Raw genomic sequence first — 23,730 nt, 5'->3', positions numbered from 1 at the left:
AATTTAAGAAAGCAAGCTTCTTGTGATGTATTAGTCAGTGATGGACCACAGGGATCTAAAAATCAGTGAATACAGATAAAGAAAACCACCTGAAGAGTAATAATAAAATGCTTGAATAGGTGAATTAATCTAAGGGTCCAAGTTTTTCCATCACATTCATACTATTCATTAAACAGGCAGGTGCATGTCCTTTCCTTCAAGGGAAAGAATAATGATGGGCTACATCTTTCTTTCAAAAAAGACAAATCATTTTGAGAGTACATACAAAGAAGGTGGCAACCATGGTTCTAAGTTTTTGTTTTTTAGCTAAAGAAACTAGTTCAAAATATTTAAGAGACTATAGACTCTTTAAATGTGAATCTCTATGTAGAACAGGGGTCCCCAAACCCCGGGCCGTGGACTGTTAGGAACCGGCCACGCAGCAGGAGGTGAGCATTAGGCGAGCGAGTGAAGCTTCATCTGCCTCTCCCCATCGCTGGCATTACCTCCTGAACCATCTCCCCCACAATGGAAAAATTGTCTTCCATGAAACCGATCCCTGGTGCCAAAAAGTTGGGGACCACTGATGTAGAATATATACCTGTCCAAGAGAAGGTTCTGGTTTAGTTGAAAGAACCTAGAGTAGGGGATCAAAATCCTAAGTCTATATGTTGGCTCTGCTAGTGATCTTGGACAAATCACTTGCCTTCTGAATCATATTTTCTTTACTTGAAAGATGAAGAAACTCATAGCCATCTCACAGGATGAGAAGATACAGAAATTTAAAAATATAGACATATATATGTTATTATATATATTGTAATTATATGATATATACTTATATAATACATATGTTATATATTTATGTATAATAAAATATTATAAAAAATAAGTTTTATCATGGCTGAGTGACTAAAAGGCCTTATAAGCCAATATCAGAAGTTCTATAATAAGGTGATACTTTTATTTGAGACATCTAAGCAAGGACTAAATATTTGATTTTCAATGTACTTATGTGAGCAAACCAAAAAGTACATAGTATTGTCTTTGAAAATGTTTTATAAATATATTCTTGAAAAGGCAAATCTACAGTATACAAATATTATACATGCAGATGTTTTAACTCTGTCTCCAAATTTAGCTGAGCTTAGATACATTTAAAGGATTAATTTCATAATTAGATATAAATCAGTGAACTTTATTGCATTTCTTCATTCAAAAGTTGTTTCCTTCTTCTGTATACTAAGGTATCTTGCATTTCATTCTATTTGCCTTAAAGAAGAAAATGAATACCTAGTGAATCATGTACTTAGACATGATCGCTGCAAGATTACAAATCAGTAAATTATAGGAAGATTAAATTAATTATGGGTGGAGTATGTTATTCCACTTCTGAGATATTTCTATAGAATTATTTCAATTGACCTATTTTTTTGTTTTATGTTTAACTACATTTTAAGTCACAAATGGGCTTAAAGGGAGCAAACTTATGACAGCAGTCATCATTAGGTATGAATTTGCCTTAAAAAATATTTTGAAGAAACAAATTACTGCATCAAGCTGGAATATTTCAGTAATTTGAAGTTAATGTCAGTTTTCTAAATCCTCATTTCTTTTCTAAGTTTCAGGTCGATAAATGCTAAGCATTTAGGATGATAAAACTAAGATTTAAAATGTATACTAACCATGTAGATCCAGAAAGACCAGCAATGTAGGTAGCGCAATCTAAAATTCCTGATTCATACAGTGCCTTCATCACACCGGAGAATCCTACCATGGCTCGGAACCCCCCACCTGAGCCCAGTACGGCCACCACAGGCACCTGGAATGATGAAACACAGAGATCATTTGTAAAGTAAAATCATAAAATATGTCATTTTCATTTCAGTTTTTCTATGTCCCACATTTGGTAACAAAGAATTGTAAGTTCACTCATACCTTGATAATATCTAATTGTTAAAAAGAAGAAAATAATGTTTCACTTAAGAAAATCAAGAATTAATGTCTATTAGAAAGCAGACATTATTAAAATAGCCAACTAACTCTGTTTGATAACAACAACAATAGCAACAACAATCCTTTATATTTGCTTGACTCCTTGCAGTTTGGGGCTTGCTTTTGGGTGTAGTTTTTTTTTTATTTGATCCTCCCAAAATTGCTGTAAAATGAGCAAAAAAGTATTTGCTCATTTTTCAGATGGAAGTTCTGAAAGGATGCTATTACTTGTATAAGATCTATTAGCTGGTAATCTGCAGTTGAGTAAGCACCTTGCCTTCTTGGTCCAGAATTCTTAGCACTCCTTTATACTGACCCATTTCAAAAACATGCTGTTATTTAAGTCATCAAAAAGAACTTAATCAACTATAAAAAAAACCTACAAAATTTATTTCTTCATTCTTTAATTCATTCATCAATCTGATTAAGTGGTCTCTATGTTTCCAGTATCACCAGGGTGGATCTGGGGAATATAGTTAATTTAAGTGAGGCAGAAATGTAATAATAATTATGACATCAAGAAACACAGGAATAGATGATATTCACTGAGCTCTTATTATGTGGTAGGAACTGTTAGTATGTTACAGAAACTGTCTTATTTAATCTTCACAAAATCACTATGAGGTTTCCATTTTACAGATCAGGAAACCAAGGCACTTAAAACCAAGACCTTGAAAATTTTTTCAGGGTCATGCAACCAATAAATAGCAGAGTTGAGTCAAGAGTCAAACCCCAGGCTCCTGGTAGTACACCTTACCAAAGTCAAATGCTACAGGCTGGCAGTACATGAGGTCTAGAAGACGTGGTCAATTTCAATCAGAGGGATTGGAGTGGTGGAGAAAGTTTCACAGACAAAGAAGAAACCTGAGCTTGATGTTAAAGATGCACAGTTATTCCATAGGGAGAGATGAGGGCAGGGAAGGAGGCTGTTCTGGAGATGGGAGCAGCGTAAGCCAATGAAGAGTTTTTGCAGTAAAATAGGCTGTCTGTAACGTGACTGGAAATGCAAGGGTGTTTCTTTGAAGAGGGAGATACTGTCATTTCCCTTGTGGTCCTGAACCATTATTGCCTAAGAGAGCTGGTTGTTTCCCTATACCCAGCAGTTCTCAAAGTGTGCATAGTTTTTAGGGGGTCCACAAGGTCAAAACTATTTTCATAATAGCAGGAAGATCTTATCTTCCTTTTTTTCATTCTCATTCTCTCATGAGTGTACAAAGGAGATTTTCAGAGGCTACATGATGTGTGATATAGCAACATTTGAATTTAAAAGCAGATATGAGAATACACCTGCATTGTGTTCCCAGCACTTGGATCCTGACTCTTGGGTGTCACTCACCAATGTGATAAATAAATAAATAAATAAATAAATAAATAAATAAATAAACAAACAAATAAATAAATAAATATATATATATATACACACATACACACAGAATCATTAGTTTAGAACTAAAAAGATGAAAAAGGCTATAGACTTCTTTCATAGAGAAAGGGAAATCTCTAGAGGTTAGGTCTTATTGGAGGTAGAACAGTGAATAGCAGGACACCTGGCACTAATTTCCAAATTCAGGGCTCTTCTCCAATACTCAGTGGCCATCAAATCAGATGCAAATTGAAGACCTCATTAATGAAAACACAGTCTACCAGTTCAGTGTAATGCAGCAATTTAAATGGCTTTGAACCTGTGTATGTTCAGATGAACAGAATGCTCTCAAACATAGCTTTAAAATTGTAAATAAAGTAAAATATATAAGTTCTTAAATACTTCTATGGAGAGGGAGGAAAGCTAATATAGGAAACTAAAGTGGGTTATGAAGTGGGTGAATGGAGTATAATATAGTATTAATATTAAGAGTAGTTGTAAGGAAGCCAGATTACAAATTAGGAGAAGGAGAAGGGATTTCGATTAGGCCTTGAATGAAGGCTTGAGTTTATAGGCAATACAATAATAGTGATAATAATAATAATAGTAAACCATTTATTGTTACTATGTGCCAAACACTGGGCCTAAGGTCAGGCCAAGACAGGCACAAATAAGAAAGGGTATGTGATTTTGAGATGAAAAGACCAGCCTTCTTATTGCAGCAGGAGTATTCTAGGGAGTTGGGAAAAATAAGACTATGAAGGGCTTTAAGGGGAAAAGAAGTCAGCGGGGATTTTAAGCCTGTTGATTTGGTTACTTGCAACACTAACATTAAACCCAATACAAGTCAGGTAGTTCAGAGTAAAAAAATTCTTAGTAACAGATTACACTGTTTCATTTCAACATATAACACACAACCTGTGCTATTGTTCAGAGAGAGATTTCATAAGAGAAGTTGGAAGATTGAACATAAAACCTCTTTAATCCTGAGAAAACAACTCCCCAGATGTCCTTCTTCATGTGCCAGTAGCCCAACACATACTTATGGATGACTATTTTACGTTAGGAATTTTCTGGAAGCAGTCACTTATTAAACCGGGATTCATGTGTTATGTAACCCATTGTTTTCATTATTGCTTTACACTAATTCTTAAAGAGGGTTTTCAGGTAAGATATTTAAGTCAGAAATTTGGGTTGCTATCAGATGAAAGAAAGTGTCATACTATTTGTACATAAAAATTGAATAATGAAATAATTGAATGATTGTATAGATTATAATTTATCCTTTATTTATTGCACATGAATTAATCTGTTTGTTTTTTGTGTGTGTGTGTGTGTGTGGTACGCGGGCCTCTCACTGTTGTGGCCTCTCCCGTAGTGGAGCACAGGTTCCGGACGCGCAGGCTCAGCAGCCATGGCTCACGGGCCTGGCCACTCCACGGCATGTGGGATCTTCCCAGACCGGGGCACGAACCCGTGTCCCCTGCATCGGCAGGCGGACTCTCAACCACTGCGCCACCAGGGAAGCCCGAATTAATCTGTTTTTATGCATCATTTAATTTTCACAACTCTATGAGATATATATTATTACCATTTTATATGTATAATTTCTGGTCTATTTCCTTTTTTTTTTTTTGCTTGCAGGATCTTAGTTCCCCAACCAAGGATTGAACCCGGGCCCCAGGAGTGAAAGCCCAGAATCCTAACCCCTAGGCCATCAGGGAACTCCTTATTACCATTTTAAAGATAAAGGAACTGAAACACAAAGAAGATAATTTTTCTGCTGTCTCAAATCTAGAAAGTGGTATCTTGCGGATTTAGCCGGGTCTGTCAGACTCCAAAGCTTTTAATTCACTCTGCTCCATTCTGTCTCTGAAAGCTTCCCCTACAACTAGGGGGACCTAGGTGAAGAAAATCCTCTTTGGACTCTTTACTTATATGTAAAAATATAGGGTAGAATTAATGAATTTGAAGCTTTTTGCTACTGGTAGCATTCTAGATTCTATAACTCATATAGAATATGAATTGTTAAACTATAAAATTATATATTTTTATTAACTATAAAAAAGAAAGGGAAATTAGTCTTATGAAGAAAATTTATTTCATTTAATCTTCTCATCCCTCATTGGGAGATTGGGATTGACATATATACACTAATATGTATAAAAGAGATAAGTAATAAGAACCTGCTGTATAATAAATAAATAAAATTCAAAACTAAAAAATCTTCTCATCCCTCAAAAATCATTATTATTTTCACGTCTCAGAAGAGGAGGTATGGAGTGTACACATATAATACCTTGTTCACATCCAGATCGCTGATAACCAGGATGTGAGCTGAGGTGTCACTGACATATAATTCATGCTCTTTCCTTTTCCCCATTTTTCAGAAAGAGAAGAGTAATCTTTATTGAGAGAAACCATTTGATATTTAGCTAAGTTACATTTCAGATTCATGTATCACTTCAGATGATAGCACAATGTTATGCAATAAATGGACTAACTTTGGATGTTTTAATAGTGATAGTTATTCTGAAACAACTTTCAAAGAATAACTGAGGACTTATAAGGTGCAGCTGTTAGTCTGGACTTTAAATCTAAAAAAATCAAACAAATTAAAGTTGCCAAGAGTTTTTAGGTTATATTTAGACTTAAGTGCACCAACATTTGTATATAAATGATATCAATGAATATTTCTCATACTTCTCTCATACGATTACAGGAAATGAATTTTTATTTACCAAATACACTGTGTTTTGATTAAATTATCTTCATGCATTGGCTTGCAGATATTATTAATTTCCTCCCTCACAAAAGAAAATTCTAAAGTGCGCAAAGATTTTTTTTAATGTTTTTATAGACTTTAAGTTCTGACAGTTATATAAAGACTTTTGCCTCCCTGGTTCCTGTATTAGTCAGGGTTCTCCAGAGAAATGGAACCAATAGGTAGGTAGATACATAGGAAGGTAGGCTATCTAACTATCTATCTATCTATCTATCTATCTATCTATCTATCTATGGAACTGGATCACACAGCTGTGAAGAATGACAAGTCCAAATATGCAGTATGGGACAGCAAGCTCCAAACTCTGGAGAGTCAATAATGCAGTTTTAGTCCAAACACCAGCAGGCAGAGACCCAGGAGAGCTGATGCCTCAGATGAAGTCCAAGGGTAGTCTGCTGCAGAATTCCCTCTTGCTTGGTGAGGTTGGTCTTTTTGTTCTATTCAGGCCTTTGACTGATTAGATTGGGGCCCACCCATATTATAGATGACAACCTGATTACATAAATTTCACTGACTTAAATATTAATTGCATCAAAAACATCCTCCAAGTTGATGCAAATTGACCATCACAAGTCCACCCCTTCTCAACTCGGCAGCCATATACCTCTCCTTCAACCACACTTAATATCCAAAGAAAGACAATAACAAGGTCATACTCCTGGCTAACATGATACAGATATCCTGTGTACAGCTGGAAATGCACTAATCCTTTCCCCAGAAAAGGATACAAAGTCCTTAAACAATGCTTATTCTTCTCATTGATACTTCATAACTTAAATATGAATCTGTTTTTGTATTTCTGTGTGTACATGCACACACACACACACACACAAACATATTCATAACAAACTAAGGAAGAAATACTCATGGCAAATACAGTCTCATTTCCGTAACTGGTCATCTGGTCATAGTTGGTATTTATAGCTACCTTCTTTCACTAGCCATTCTGTATTTTCTTTGCCTTCAACAAGCACCTCAGCTGGTGAGTAACCAAACCTTCATTCCTGAAGGGTCTGGGTCATTAGTAGTCCTTCCTGGATTGGGTTCTTATAGTTTTCCATTGACTTAACTCATGGCATGATAATACTAAGAGATACCACAGAGGATCTCTTGTATTCCAGACATCCTCTTCATTACCTCCACCTTAGAGGAGGAGTCCAATCTCCCTTTAATAGTCAGAATCAACCACCCCAGCCAAGAGAGTAGTAGCTTCCTTCTTTGCCTGTTGGTTCAGAGGCATGAGAAGCCCAAAAGGTCAGGCAGCAGTATTAAATTACAGTTCAGTAGAATCATTGTTCCACTTCTGGTGGAAGCATTCCTTCCTTCAGAACTAAGATCTCTAAGTCAGAAGACTATAAGGTCACACAGGCAGGAAACGAATATTTTGCTAGTGGGTCACTAGGGGTAATAGTGAGTGGTGCCACTCCCACTTCCACTCCTGGACCCATGAATCCTGGGGATAAACAGCACCAATATTGGATGCTGAGTCAGAGCATTTACAGCCTCCAGGAAAACTGTGTTCCAGCCCTCCAGGATATTGTCACAGAGCTCGCACTATAACTGAGTCTTCAAAAGGTATTCTACCATTCTATCAAGCTAGTTATTTCATGATGGTGGAGAACATGGTAAGCCTGGTAAATTCCATGACATGGCCCGTTGTCATACTTCATTTGCTGTGAGGTGAGTTCCTTGATCAGAATGCTGTGTGGAATATTGTGACTAAGGCATTTTGTATATCCATAGGTGGTAGTTTTGGCAGAATCCTTGAGTGCAGGGAAGGCAAATCTGCATCCAGAATAAGTGTTTATTCAGGTAAAAACAAAGCATGCCCCTTCCAGGATGGCAGAAGTCCAGTGTAATCAATCTGCCACTAGGTAGCTGACTGATGATCCATAGGAATGCTATTGTATTGGGGACTCAGTGTTGTTGGGGACTCTGATGCTGGCCAATTGAGTACTCAGCAGCTGCTGTAGCCGGCTCAGCCTTGGTGAATGGAAGACCACGTTGCTGAGCCCTGCAGCTGTCCTCTTTCAAGTGGTGCCTAAATAGTGTGTACAGTCACCTCTAACAAGGCCCAAGTTTTCTCTCCTTTTGTCAACTGATCGTAGGGCTCTCCCCCATGAGGCTCTGGGTGGAGGGTGGAAAAGAGAAGGCAGTGTAACAGGAATGGGGAACATGGACATTTGGGCCACTTCTTCATGGAACTTATTTTTATCTTCAGGGCCTGTTCAGTCCAGTTTCATATACTCTACTTCCATCTGATGATGGAGTGCATCTGTGCACACCCAATTTTATGCCTTGGTGGGTCAGATAACATGATGGTCAGCTCAGGTCACATGATAACTTGGTCACCCTTGGTTAAGCATTCAGTCTCTACTATGGCCCAGTAAGCAGGCCAAAAGCTATTTTTCAAAGGACGGTAGTTATCCACAGAGGATGGCAAGGCCTAACACCAAAGGTGCCTATGCTGCAATTCACCTACCACAGCATCCCTATCTGCCACACACACTTCAAGCATCAATGGATCTGAATGGTCATATGGCCCAAGGGGCAGAGCAGCTTACGCAGTAACTGAGTCCTGTTGCAGAGCCTTCTCTTGCTCTGGGTCCCATTCAAAACTAGCTAAGGGGATTTCAAACTGTTTGCCCCAAAATGTTTACAATCTAAAAGGAATAAGAATTGGCACAGCAAAGTGCTACTGTCATAATGAAGGTGGAAGCAAGAGGAAGAATATTGTAGATGAAGAAAACAGAATAAACAAAGGAATAAAAATTCTTATTGACAACTCAAGGTCGATTTCTATTACCTCCTGCAGAAACTATTTTGCTTTGCCTCCCCCTCTGTCACTAGACAGTCTCTTTTTTCTCTAGTTTTTCACTTAATTTATCTGACAAACTTAAATACAGAATAGCACTCTATATAATAGATTATATTACTTAAGGATGACTTTATACTTCTATTTTCATCCAAAGCTATCTAATTGTATATTCCTTATATTCGGCCTTGACAGGAAACATTTCCTCCTTTATTCTTTGATGAAGGTTGGAGTAAAATTTCCTTCTCTCATTTCCCTGCTATTCTAATTCCAGATCTGAGTGCCCCAACCAGCTTTGCTCCCTTTATGGTCAGTTACATGGGGACATGAAAACTGTAAAGCAGCATTTCATTTCACAGAAGAGACTGTAATCTGGAAACTACATCTGACCAAAAGCTAATTTGGAACAAGAAAATTTAAAAGAACTGGCCTCTAAATAACCCTAATATGTCAAAAATTCCCATGCACATAGTGTTACAGATCTTACTCATAGGAACGATCTCAGTCCTTTATTTATGAAGAGATTATACTAATCAGAGACAGTGTTCTAACAACAAGCTTACTTATCAGATTTTAATTCCACAACAACAAAGTTGAAAGAGAAAGGGGTGATTTGAAGAAATTACTTCAAGGGAATATATAGAGCATGGAGAAATGGCAGTTGATTGCAAAGGCCACAGACATGGGAGCACTTAAATCAGTTCAGTCTGGGCAAAGAATTACGTTTTTTAGAATGACTTCCATCCATTTTATTAAGAGTAATTTTTTTAAAGTCTTAGTTCTTAAGAGAAGAAACTCTTGGATTACTAAAAACCTTAACTATTTAACTAATTCATTATCCAAATAGTAAAGCTAAGGTTTTATTGAATTTGACATTGCCCTGGGGTGTTACATAACAGCAACACCCATGTATTGGTTTAATAGCTACTATCGTATTGAGTAACGAAGATGTGCCTTACACATTGTTCGGGCTGCTTATTACTCATTCTTTTAGCTGAATGAGACATTGTCTCCATTTTACAAGTGAAGTAGAGGAAAGAAGCAAGGCGCCCAAATTCCTACTGCCCAAATTCATTCAACATTTTAACTTGACACTGATGTCCTAAACTGGATGCTGCAAACCATTTGTTGAAAACGGAATAAGACAGGCACCGTCTCTGCATCGAGAATTGAGTAGGGCTGTTCCATCTTAGACAGCAGCCCGCTCCTCCTTACCTTCAGGAGGCCAATCAGCCAGTAGTGAAAGTGAAAGTGAAGAAAGTGAAGATCTTGGCAGGGAGCAAGGGAAATGGGAGTTTAAGAGGCCCTTGGCCAAGGAGAAACACAAAATAGGAAAACGATATTTGTGTTATGGGAATGGGTGGTGCTGAATATATCTAAACGGATGATTTCTGCCAAGAGAAAAAAATGGCTCGACCAAATCCAAAACAACAACATCAAAAGTTTTAATTTGAGGAATGACTTCCAAAAACATGAGTTTAATATTTTTGAAGACTAGCCCAGAGAAAAGCATAATTACCTCATTCTCCATCTGCTGCAGAAAAGCCAATCTGTATGAATATTAGGCCAAATTTCATTTTCCCAGAAAGATTCCTTTTCACAAAGGGAGGAGTGCCTGGGAGGTGAGGCAGAAACTTTCCTTTCGAAAAGGAAAACCTAAGACCAAAGGCTACTGCACTTCTGCGCCAATATGCCCCACAGACTTTCTAATGCAGCCATTCAAACTGGGATCTTTTCAACCAAGACTTCTCCTCAACCTGTCTCCTCCCTAACAACCTGATGCAAGTGTTCCTCAGTTGTGAGCCCCTGATGCCTCTCTAGCGAAGCCATCCCCTGGCTGAAATGCCAAGCCACTGCCTACACCTGTGCTCTGACCCTCACAACACAAGATTTCCCTAGGCTCTGCCACGAGTCAGGAGCTGAGCTGGTGCTGGGAATATAAAGGTGAAAAACACAGACACTGCCTTGGTCCTCATGAAAATTATATTCTAATGGAGAAAAAAGACGTTAAATGAGTATCTATACAAATATTTTTAAGTATGATTGTGGGAAGTGCGTAGAAGATCATGTGCATATTTGTGCTATGAAGGAACATGACTGAGAGACCTAACTTGGACCTGGAGGGAGGGAGGAATGGATGAGGAAGACTGTCTGAATAAGTGACATGTGCACTGGTTCAAGAATGGAAGGCTGGCATAGAATAGGGAGATCAGCTGGGTGCCTTGTGTCCACCTAGAGGGGTGGGATAGGGAGGGTGAGAGGGAGACGCAAGAGGGAGGAGATATGGGGATATATGTATGCGTATAGCTGATTCACTTTGTTATACAGCAGAAACTAACACACCACTGTAAAGCAATTATACTCTAATAAAGATGGTAAAAAAAAAAGCATGAGAGGCTGTTAGTTAACTGAAAAGGGGGTGGGGTGGAGGGAGGGAGGGGAGGGCGAGGCCTAGGCAGAGAGAAGCAACAATGCATGCAAGAGCGCCACCTGGGAAGGGTTCTGCAGAGACCTGGCACGAAGAGGCACTTAGAGGAGGGGGCGTGGGGGATTTGAGATGAACCAGCAACACATGAAGCTGGAGAGATGCTGTGAGGCCAGTCCTAAGAGCAGTGGTAGGATTTTAAGCTTGGCTTGGATAGAATCATATTTGTGTCTTGAAAAGATCACTCTGAATTCAGTGTGAACAGAAAGTGGAAAGAAAGAGGACAGGTGTTGATAGAACTATAGAGACCAGAGGATTTTGTGCACAGATTCAGACATGCTTAGTGTGAGACGTTAAGAATACAAGTGAAGGAATCAGAAAGAAGAGGTATAGATATGCAGGTGTGAATCTCAGAAGAGAGATTCTAGATTGTTGATATATGTGTGAAAGTTCTTAGCCCAAATGTGCTGGGTGACACATGGAAGGGAGAGAAAATTCTTAAGAGGGGCTAGGGCTGTCTTGAAGAACTCACATTTAAATAATGTGCAGAGGAAGAAGATCTGGTAAAGGGAACCAGAGAGGCATGATGAAAATAAAGGGAAGACAGTAAGGGAAGGGTAGTGAATGATTAAAATAGGAGGAAAACATGAGTCATTTGCAGCTACAGAATAAGGGAACACAGGGCCAGAAGATCCTTTGCATTTGTTAGCTGGTACCTGTGACTAGTAAAGCAGCTGCTGTAGAGTCATGAGGGCAGAAGCCTGAGGAAAGCAAGGAAGTAGAATGAGGTTGTGTAGGAAACTTTGGAAAAGTTTGTGAAGATAAGGAGAGAAGCAGAGCGGAAAGGAGAAGGGAATGTACATTCCACAGGGATTTTTTTGGTTCCTTTTTTCTCTATATATATCAGAGTTTAGAGCAGGAAAATTTCATACAAACATGGAGGCAGACAACAGAGGTGGGGAGCAGCCCTGGGAGGACTGGACAGTTGCTATGTTGGGGCTCCTAATGGTTTGCAATCCATATCTGAGATGATGTGACTCTGGAAAGAAAAGGCACAGTTTCCTCCATTGAGCTCAGAGGGAAGACGCAAAGGGTAAGCCCGGGTTATGAAACATGTCAATCCTATGGCAAGAAATGAAAGATTTGTCACCTGACGACTTTTAATTTCTCTAATTAGGAGGCAAGTCTATCAGCTGTGAGGGAGGCAGAGGGTGGATCAGCAGCTGGGAGTGAAACAAAAAGCATTTTAAATAAATGGAAAGCAACTAGGTTGTGAAACACTGAAACGGCCAGCATGGGTCTCCCAAATGAAGTTGATGACCATGAATTAACAGAGGTATCCATTTCCATCACTGTTTCATCTGCTGAAATGGCTTTCTCCCCAACTAGGCTTTAAACTCACCAAGGAAAGTGACTGTTTGGTATTAACCATTTCAGTTTTATTCACCTCAAGTTCCCAGCACAGTGTCTCAACAAATGAGAAATGGCAGAAATCAAAAAAACTTGAAATATCATTTCTCTGCTCCAAGGGCATAACAATGCCAAACAAGGATGGGGACAAAAAGATGGTGTAGAACTGCTGATGGAAGGTTTACTACAGAAAAACAAACAAACAAACAAAACACCCAAAAAGACTTCCCAGGAAGCTAGAAACTTCTGAGTAATACATACAGAAGGATGTGTCTTCAAGGACTCATTAGCCAGAGACAAGAAGCAACCACAAGATGCATGATTGAAGACCAGTCTCTTTTTTTTAAACAGAAGCTTCAGTGGAGGTTTTGCTTCTCCTCCAAGCTTCCTTTTAGCAAAAATCCCCATCAGTAATATTTTACCTTAGAGTTTGCTCCCATAGTACCAAAAGCCACTCCAGAAGCCCAGACTGGCTTTCGACCCCTGCTACACCCACCTAGAAACACATTTAGAAATGTGCCATCACATGTGGGACAGGGGTACCCATCTGGCCCCCTTACTCAGAATTTATTTCTCATTTCCAGTGGCATTTTGTCCTTAATCTACAGTAATCTTTAATCTCTGGTCTGTGTGTACATGTATGGGGGTAAATATATATGCTTACCAATAGATATAAAATATATATTGACTTAAACATTTAATGAAAATATCTTTATAAAAATAAATTATGTTCATCTAAAATATTCAATTAACAGAAAAGCTCAAAGAAATAAGTAAAAAAAAAATTACCTGATATGCCGCTAAGAAGAAATTTCATTATTATTATTTGATGAGCATCATTGCAGCAATTCATTTTTTAAATTTTGTTTTATTGAGGTATAATTGACATACATTATATTCGTTTCAGGTGTACAACATAATGATTTGATATTTGTATGTATAGTGAAATGATCACCACAATAAGTCTAGTTAATATCTATCCCCACATACAGTTACAAAATTTTTTTCTTGTGATGAGGACTTTTAATATGTACTCTCTTAGCAATTTTAAAATATATAATACAGTATTATTAACTATGGCAGCAATTTATTTTTGTAGATTTCAGAAAGAAGGATAGACCTATGGATGGATGGATGGGTGGATGAATGGACAGGTAGGTAGGTAGGTAGATAGGTAGACAGATAGGTAGATAGACAGATAGATACATGAGTGAAGGGATAAATGAATAGACAAATAGACAAAAACTGGATTATATAATACAAGTTACTGAATAATAAATGCCATTTACTTTGCTGGAATTTAAGGGAAGAAAAAGAAATTAAAGTATAATTGAAGGATTGTACTTTCAATATTTGTTGATAAAAATATGGTAATTTTAACATCTCTCTATAATTAGGATTATGAAAATATTAAAATGTGGAGGTTATTGTTTTAACTAGTCGGTCAATTTTGGATGATATCTTTTCACTCCCTGCTATGAAATAGTAATAATTTGAAATATTTCCTTTTATCTCCCTATTCACATCTTTTAAGAACATTTTTTGTTAATTGTTGTCTTTAAGATTTACAACATTTTGCTCTTGTTCAGTAATGATGTCCCACAATTGTTTAATCTTAGTCTGTATTAAAATGAATTCAATGATCATTTTATATCCTTTTATAGGTTAAACTTTTCTTACTAATGAAATGAACATCTTGTGCATCAGTCTGCCTATTCCTCCCTTAAAATCTATATCTGATAAATATTACCAAATATGGGCAGCATTTGTGATGATCTTCCTCAAAGAGTTTCTGTTTATGAAACATTTACCTTATCTTAAAAAGTCAGAGAAATAATGCTTAATCTCAATATTGTCACATTTGGGTGGAATCTGGGAGAATGTACAAACAAAATTATTATTAAGTTGCAATAACATTTGAAAAATTTCCAACTCACATCACGTGTAGAATACAAGCCTTCACTATTCTTTGGACCCAGGAGCTTCTTCATGTTTTCCTTTATGTTTTCTTTTCTCTGTTGTCGGAAAGCTTTCTCCTGGTCACACAGAGCCATACTAAATCGGAGGTCTGGGGATGAACTGTATATAAAATAGAGATCATGAACCAATGTCTCCAGTAGCCTTGTATTTTACATTATACATTTAGTTCTAAATAATATATAGAGTCACTTTACAGGTTTCTAATTTTTGTATAAATGCTATCAACTGTATGTATTCTGCAAATCATTTTTTTCCATTGAACATTTTGTTTTTGAGATTCATCTGTGTTTATGAGTAGAACTAATTCAAATATATTTACTATTATGGAGTATTTTCATTATATAATTAGAGCACAATTTATGTACCCATAAATATTGACATTATGTCCAATTTTTTTAACTACTGCAAACAGTACCACCACAAACATGTATATACATGTGGAAAAGTTTCCTATAATACATGCTCTTTAGGAAGAACACCTCATTAAATCATCACAATAGATATAAAGTACTTTTCTTATTTTACAAATGAGTAAAAAAGTAATTAGAAATCTTTCAACTGTTAACAAAATTAGCAAGTAGATATTTAAATCCAGGGCTTCTCATTCTGGAACTCATGTTCCTTGTAATGTACTATGTTGATCATTATCTTACATTAAGCACGAGAAGCATGATTTTTAAAAGATCTACAAATAAAGCAATGAACATAGATGCTTAGAAGATATCAGTACAAAAATATCTAAAAGAAAATTCAAAATATGTTGAGCAATTTTATAAATATAGTAACAGACGTATGGCTTGTGTGTGTCTTCTTTTATGTACTATCTTTAACTCTCTAATTAATTTCTTTCCTGATTTTATTTTATATTTAATGGAAGACATTCTGTGAAAAATTGAGTTTTTCTTTAATGAAGATTTCATTTTATTTTACTTTATTTTATTTATTTATTTAGGCTGTGTTGGGGTCTTCGTTGCTGTGTGCAGGCTTTCTCTAGTTGTAGTGAGCGGGGGCTATTTTCATCACAGTGTACAGGTTTTTCATTGCAGCGGCTTCTTTTGTTGCGGAGCACGGGCTCTCGACACTCGGGCTTCAGTAGCTGTGGTGCGTGGGGTCAGTAGTTGTGGCGTACGGGCTTAGTTGCTCCATGGCATGTGGGAATCTTCCTGGACCAGGGATTGAACCCATGCCCCCTGCATTGGCAGGCGGATTCTTTTTTTTTTTAATAGATCTCTATTGGAGTATAATTGCTTCACAATACTGTGTTAGTTTCTGTTGTACAACAACGTGAATCAGCCCTATGTATACATATATCCCCATATCCCCTCTCTCTTGAGCCTCCCTCCCACCCTCCTATCCCACCTCTCTAGGTCATCGCAAAGCACCCAGCTGATCTCCCTGTGCTCTGCTGCTGCTTCCCACCAGCTAACTATTGTACATTCGGTCGTGTATATATGTTGATGCTACTCTCACTTCGCCCCAGCTTCCCCCTCCCCTCCCCCGCCATGTCCTCAAGTCCATTCTCTACGTCTATGTCTTTATTCCTGCACTGCCACTAGGTTCATCAGTACTTTTTTTTTTTTTAGATTCCATATTTATGTGTTAGCATACAGTATTTGTTTTTCTCTTTCTGAATTACTTCACTCTGGCAGGCGGATTCTTAATCTCCACAAGGGAAGTTCAACATTTCATTTTAGAGTCAAGACAAATTAGTATATAAAAACAGAGTTTGATTAAAGTTCCCTGTAAATATATAGTAAATTGCTTCTGGACCTCTGTATACATTTAGCTGAGGTTTTTTTCCCTACATTTTTTTGATAACTCTGTTTTATTAAAGCATAATATTGTCCTAATTACACCAGTGAAGATCATTTCCCATTAAAACAAATAGCATTACTTTCATAGTCAAGTAACAAAAATATTTCTAATCTCATGCCAAAATATACCACTTGTAAGCAAGAATCGATGTAATTGAAAATATCACAACTAAAAAAGTTGGACTGTCCTTTGATACATGCTGACATATATTGAATGACAGTAGTAATTTATGTAATAATTTTTTAAGTTGAACCAACATTTTCTGGGGATCAAAATAAGAGAAATACTTAAACCCAATGTCAATGTATCCGTCATCATTCATTTAGCAAATCATAAGAAATGAGAATGCTACACTAATTTTGTGATGTTCGTGTAAATAAAATGTGTACTAGTAACTCTGGTAAAACCCACTTCAACAGGGAAGTTCAAAGAGATGCAGAGAGGTTGAGGGAAGTGGGATCTATCAACCTTAGCATGAGGTCAGAGTTGAGCTAATTCTCAAGGCAGGCCTGAGACTCCCCTAAGACTCACCACATGAAAATAAATAAATGAATTTCCAACATTCATTTTTGGAGACCACTTTGAAAGAGCAACACACATCATGGGACTTAACCATTTGTTTTCCTGATGATCATTATGAACAAAGACAGTCTCAATTTTCAGTTTTTCCTCTTACAGTTTCCTGTGTATGTTCACTGTCATAGTTTTTAATACCTATCTGAATCAGCAATGAAAATAGGCTTCAATAGCTGTATTTATTTCTATGGGAATATATATTTAACTTGAGGAACAGCCCCTTCTGAAGGCTCTTCTGATATTTATGATTTAACTACCAAACTACTGGAAAACTAAGCAAAGAATATTAGTTTTAGGTTGTTGTTTTTTTAATGCTGTAGTTATTAGGAGAGAGCTAAAGAAAACCAAAGTACATTTAATGCATTTTTGATACTCAAAGGTGTCAGAGTTATTTCATATATTAAAAGTATACTCTTTAACAATTAAAATCAGTCAGTAGATGACTCATAATATCTTCCATCCAACAAAATAAATGGACTTACCAAACTTCAAGAGACATTTCCAGAATCATTTCAGTGACCTAGGATAGATATATTAGTCAGATTAGGGTTATAAAATGGAAGCGTATTATATATAATGCAAACAAAGTCAAAATAATTTTTGAGTGACAGATTATTTTTAACCTAAAAATTTACTAAAAATAAAAGTAACATAGCTCCATGAAGACCCTAAATTACAGGTGTATCTCAATAAATAATTTCTTTGCTATTTTTCATGAGGCAAACCTACTTTATACATCATTTGCGCCACACGGCATGTGAGATCTTAATTTCCCAACCAGGGATTGAACCTGTTCCCCCTGCAGTGGAAACACAGAGTCTTAACCACTGGACTGCCAGGGAAATCCTATACATCAGCGGCCCCCAACGTTTTTGGCACCAGGGACCGGTTTTGTGGAAGACAATTTTTCCACAGATTGGCAGGGGGGATAGTTTTGGGTTGATTCAATCACCTTACATTTACTGTGCATTTTATTTCCATTATTATTACATTGTAATATATAATGAAATAATTACACAACTCACCATAATGCTGACAGGAGACAGAGCTCAGGCAGTAATGCAAGCGATGGGGAGCAGCTGTAAATACAGATGAAGCTTTGCTCACTTGCCTGCAGCTCACCTCCTGCTGTGCAGCCTGGTTCCTAACAGGCCACAGACTGGTACTGGTCCATGGCCCAGGGGTTGGGGACCCTGCTATACATCATTTTAACAAGCATAAGAATTGTCTTGGCATGGTTGTTTTCCTTCTTCATTAAAAAGAAGCAGTGTATACCAAAATCATTACTCAAAAATCGTAAAAACTTCCTGAGATCTAAAAATATGAAGATGTGTATCATCATTCTGGGGCTGTCCAGGCCTCAGAATCAGAGGCCAAAGTTAAAGAAAACATGGGTGAAAATTAACACTTGTGCATTTGTGACAAGTGCAGGCTATAGTAAACTAAAGACAGAACGCCTATCCAAGGTGGACAGCAGGACCCAGGGGCCAACCAACTGTGGTTAGCTTAAGAAACATCTACAAATGGGATGTGGGACTCAGGTTTTTATTTTTTCAACACTATATGAACCAACCAAACTTATGGGAGGAATCCATCCTGTCAGTGGGCCAATTTGGGTTTAATAAAAAAAAGAATTACTAATATCCACAGAGAAAAGGGGTATTAAAAGATGTCTTTCCAGAGGCTATAAATCTATTGTATAGAAAGGCCTTCTCAATACTATCCCTGCCATTAGTTATGAATAATGTAACTTTAGATTGTTGAGAGAACCAAATGAGAAAATATTTCGAAGTTTCCTGCACAAGTGTAAGACGGTGCTATTATTTTTATTACATCAGTTACCATAAGAATATAGCTAGAATGAAGCTGTTGAATACCTTCAAATAGAACAGAACTAGGATATGCCTCTTAAAATAGGAAGAGGATATTTTTTGAGCCAACATAAAATGCTTTCGATTATTGGCTTTTTCTTTTTTGATTTCAGGGGATGGAAAGAAATAAACTAGAAGGAGCTTTCCAAAATGTTAAAATAAGTTCATGGATAATTCTCAGTACTGAATTTTATTAGTAAGAAAACGGTATGGAAATCTGTCCCAAAATTTGCCTTTCCCACTAAATCGTAAGCTCTGTCTTAAATAGGTCTCTATTACATGTTCATTGCACAGTATTTGGCATACAACATACAATCAATAAGTATCCACTGAATTATTGTGCATGGGTGTGTGGAGTGGGAGCACATCAGGCATCTTTTCCTATCAAGAAATATCACATTGGGAGATTGGTTCAAGATGGCTGAGTAGAAGGACGTGTGCTCACTCCCTCTTGCAAGAGCACCAGAATCCCAACTAACTGCTGAACAATCATTGACAGGAAGACACTGGAACTCAACAAAAAAGATACCCCACATCCAAAGACAATGGAGAAGCCACAATGAGACAGTAAGAGGGGTGCAATCACAATAAAGTCAAATCCCATAACCACCGGGTGGGTGACTCACAAACCGGAGAACAATTATACCACAGAAGTCCACCCAGTGGAGTAAAGGGTCCGAGCCCCACATCAGGCTTCCCAACCTGGGGGTCTGGCAACAGAAGGAGGAGTTCCTAGATGAATCAGACTTTGAAGGCTCATGGGATTTGATTGCAGGACGTCTACAGGACTGGGGGAAACAGAGACTCCATTCTTGGAGGGCAAACACAAAGTACTATGTGCATCAGGAACCAGGGGGAAGGAGCAGTAACTCCATAGGAGACTGAACCAGAGCTACCTACTAGTGTTGGAGGGTCTCCGGCAGAGGTGGGGGGTGTTTCTGGCTCACCGTGGAGACAAGGACACTGGCAGCAGAAGTTCTGGGAAGTACTCCTTGGCAAGAGCCCTCCTGGAGTCCCACATTAGCCCCACCAAAGAGCTTATAGCCTCCAGAACTGAATCACCTCAGGCCAAACAACCAACAGAGAGGGAACTCACTCCATGCATCAGCAGAAAAGCAGATTAAAGTTTTACTGAGCTCTGCCCACCAGAGCAACACCCAGCTCTACCCACCACCAGTCCCTCCCATCAGGAAGTTTGCACAAGCCTCTTAGATAGTCTCATCCTCCAGAGAGAAGACAGCAGATAGAAGAACTACATTACTACAGCCTGTGTAACAAAAACCACATTCACAGAAAGATAGACAAAATGAAAAGGTAGGGGACTATGTACCAGATGAAAGAACAAGATACAACACCAGAAAAACAACTAAATGAAGTGGAGCTAGGCAACCTTCCAGAAAAAGAATTCAGAGTAATGATAGTGAAGATGATCCAGGACCTCAGAAAAAGAATGGAGGCAAAGACTGAGAAGATACAAGAAACGTTTAACAAAGACCTAGAAGGATGAAAGAAAACACACTTAGAATAATTAAAGAAGAAACAAACAGAGATGAAAAATACAATAACTAAAATGAAAAATATACTAGATGGAATCAATAGTAGAATAACTGAGGCAGAAGAATGGATAGCTGACCAGGAAGACAGAATGGTGGAAATCACTGCCATGGAACAGAATAAAGAAAAAAGAATGAAAAGAAATGAAGACAGACTAAGAGACATCTGGGACAACATTAAACGCACCAACATTCACATTATAGGGGTCCCAGAGAAGAAGAGAGAGAGAAAGGGCCTGGGAAAATATTTGAAGAGATTATAGTCGAAAAATTCCCTAACATGGGAAAGGAAATAGCCACCCAAGTCCAGGAAGCGCAGAGAGTCCCAGGCAGGATAAACCCAAGCAGAAACAGGCCGAGACACATAGTAATCACATTGTCAAGAATTAAAAACAAAGAAAAATTATTAAAAGCAACAAGGGGAAAATGACAAATAACATACAAGGGAACTCCCATAAGGTTAACAGCTGATTTCTCAGCAGAAACTCTACAAGACAGGAGGGAGTGGCATGATATATTTAAAGTGATGAAAGAGAAGAACCTACAACCAAGATTACTCTACCCAGCAAGGATCTCATTCAGATTTGACGGAGAAATCAAAAGCTTTACAGACAAGTAAAAGCTAAGAGAATTCAGCACCACCAAACCAGCTCTAGAACAAATGCTAAAGAAACTTCTCTAAGTGGGAAACACAAGAGAAGAAGAGGACCTACAAAAACAAACACAAAACAATTAAGAAAATGGTAATAGGACCATACATATCAATAATCACCTTAAATATGAGTGGATTAAATGCTCCAACCAAAAGACACAGGCTTGGTGAATGGATACAAAAACAAGACCCATATATATGCTGTCTGCAAGAGACCCACTTCAGACCTAGGGACACATACAGACTGAAAGTGAAGGGATGGAAAAAGATATTCCATGCAATTGGAAATCAAAAGAAAGCTCTAGTAGCAATACTCATATCAGATAAAATAGACATTAAAATAAAGAATGTTACAAGAGACAAGGAAGGACACTACATAATGACCAAGGGATCAATCCAAGAAGAAGATATAACAATTATAAATATATATGCACCCAACATAGGAGTGCCTCAATACATAAGGCAAATGCTAACAGCTCTAAAAGAGGAAATCGACAGTAACATAATAATAGTGGGGGACTTTAACACCTCACTTACACCAAAGCACAGATCACCAGACAGAAAATTAATAAGGAAACACAAGCTTTAAATGACACAATAGACCAGATACATTTAACTGATATTTTATAGGACATTCCATCCGAAAACTGCAGATTACAGTTTCGTCTCAAGTGAACACGGAACATTCTCCAGGTTAGATCACATCTTGGGTCACAAATCAACCCGTGGTAAATTTGAGAAAACTGAAATCAAATCAAGCATCTCCTCTGACCACAACACTATGAAATTAGAAATCAATTACAGGGAAAAAAACGTAAAAAGCACAAACACATGGAGGCTAAACAGTACATTACTAAACAACCAATAGATCACTGAAGAAATCAAAGAGGAAGTCAAAACATACCTAGAGACAAATGACAAAGAAAACATGACAATCCAAAACCTATGGGATGCAGCAAAAGCAGTTCGAAGAGGGAAGTTTATAGCAACACAATCTTACCTCAAGAAACAAGAAAAATCACAAATAAACAATCTAACCTTACACCTTAAGGAACTAGACAAGGAAGAACAAACAAAACCCAAAGTTAGTAGAAGGAAAGAAATCATAAAGATCAGAGCAGAAATAAATGAAATAGAAGCAAAGAATACAATAGCAAAGATCAATAAAACTAAAAGCTGGTTCTTTGAGAAGACAAACAAAATTGATATACCTTTAGCCAGACTCATCAAGAAAAAGAGGGAGAGGACTCAAATCAATAAAATTAGAAAGGAAAAAGTAGAAGTTACAATGGACACCACAGAAATACAAAGCATCCTAGGAGACTAATACAAGTCACTCTATGCCAAAAAATGGACAACCTGGAAGAAATGGACAAATTCTTCGAAAGGTATAACCTTCTAAGACTGAATCAGGAGAAATAGAAAATATGAACAGACCAATCAAAAGTAATGAAATTGAAACTGGGATTAAAAATCTTCCAACAAACAAAAGCCCAGGACCAGATGGCTTCACAGGGGAATTCTATCAAACATTTAGAGAATAGCTAACACCCATCCTTCTCAAGCTCTTCCAAAAAATTGCAGAGGAAAGAACACTCCTAAATTCATTCTACAAGGTCACCATCACCCTGATATCAAAGCCAGACAAAGATACTACATAGAAAGAAAATTACAGACCAATATCAGCGATGAATATAGATGCAAAACTCCTCAACAAAATACTAGCAAACAGAATCCAACAACACATTTAAAAGATCATACACCATGATCAAGTGGGATTTACCCCAGGGGTGCAAGGATTCTTCAATATATACAAATTAATCAATGTGATACACCATATTAATATATTGAAGAATAAAAACCATATGATCATCTCAATAGATGCAGAAAAGGCTTTTGACAAAATTCAACATCCATTTAGATAAGAATTCTCCTGAAAGTGGGCACAGAGGGAACCTACCTCAACATAATAAAGGCCATATATGACAAACCCACAGCAAACATCCTTTTCAATGGTGAAAAACAGAATGCATTTCCTATAAGATCAGGAATGAGACAAGGATGTTGACACTCGTCACCATTATTCAACATAGTTTTGGAAGTCCTAGCTACAGTAATTAGAGAAGAAAAAGTAATAAAAGGAATAGAAATTGGAAAAGTAGAAGTAAAACTGTCACTGTTTGCAGATGACATGATACTATACATAGAGAATCCTAAAGATGCCACCAGAAAACTACTAGAGCTAATCAATGGATTTGGTAAAGTTGCAGGATACAAAATTAATGCACAGAAATCTCTTGCATTCCTATACACTAACAATGAAAGATCAGAAAGAGAAATTAAGGAAATACTCCCATTTACTACTGCAACAAAATGAATAAAATATCTAGAAATAAACCTACTTAAGGAGGTAAAAGTTCTGTACTCAGAAAACTAACACACTGATGAAAGAAATCATAGATGACACAAACAGATAGAGAGCTATACCATGTTCTTGGATTGGAGGAATCA

At 37.4% G+C, this 23,730-nt stretch overlaps 1 protein-coding gene across 2 annotated transcripts in view; it reads right to left on the bottom strand.

Annotated features, from left to right (window-relative positions):
• PLA2G4A (phospholipase A2 group IVA) overlaps positions 1-23,730 on the bottom strand; it is a 159,112-nt gene that overhangs the window by 52,928 nt on the left and 82,454 nt on the right. For both annotated transcript variants that reach the window (XM_081225468.1, XM_081225469.1), the window contains exons 6-8: positions 17,626-17,663; positions 14,710-14,851; positions 1,665-1,801 (exon numbers count right to left, since the gene is read on the bottom strand). In XM_081225468.1, coding sequence (XP_081081594.1) covers positions 1,665-1,801; positions 14,710-14,851; positions 17,626-17,663 — 317 coding nt within the window. The remainder of the gene's footprint in view (positions 1-1,664; positions 1,802-14,709; positions 14,852-17,625; positions 17,664-23,730) is intronic.

The sequence above is a fragment of the Mesoplodon bidens genome (genome assembly GCF_964165515.1).
Source record: "Mesoplodon bidens genome assembly, chromosome: 2".
Lineage (NCBI taxonomy): Eukaryota > Metazoa > Chordata > Mammalia > Artiodactyla > Ziphiidae > Mesoplodon > Mesoplodon bidens.
Note: the sequence above shows the minus strand (reverse complement) of the source record. Positions and strands in the feature narration are given on the sequence as shown.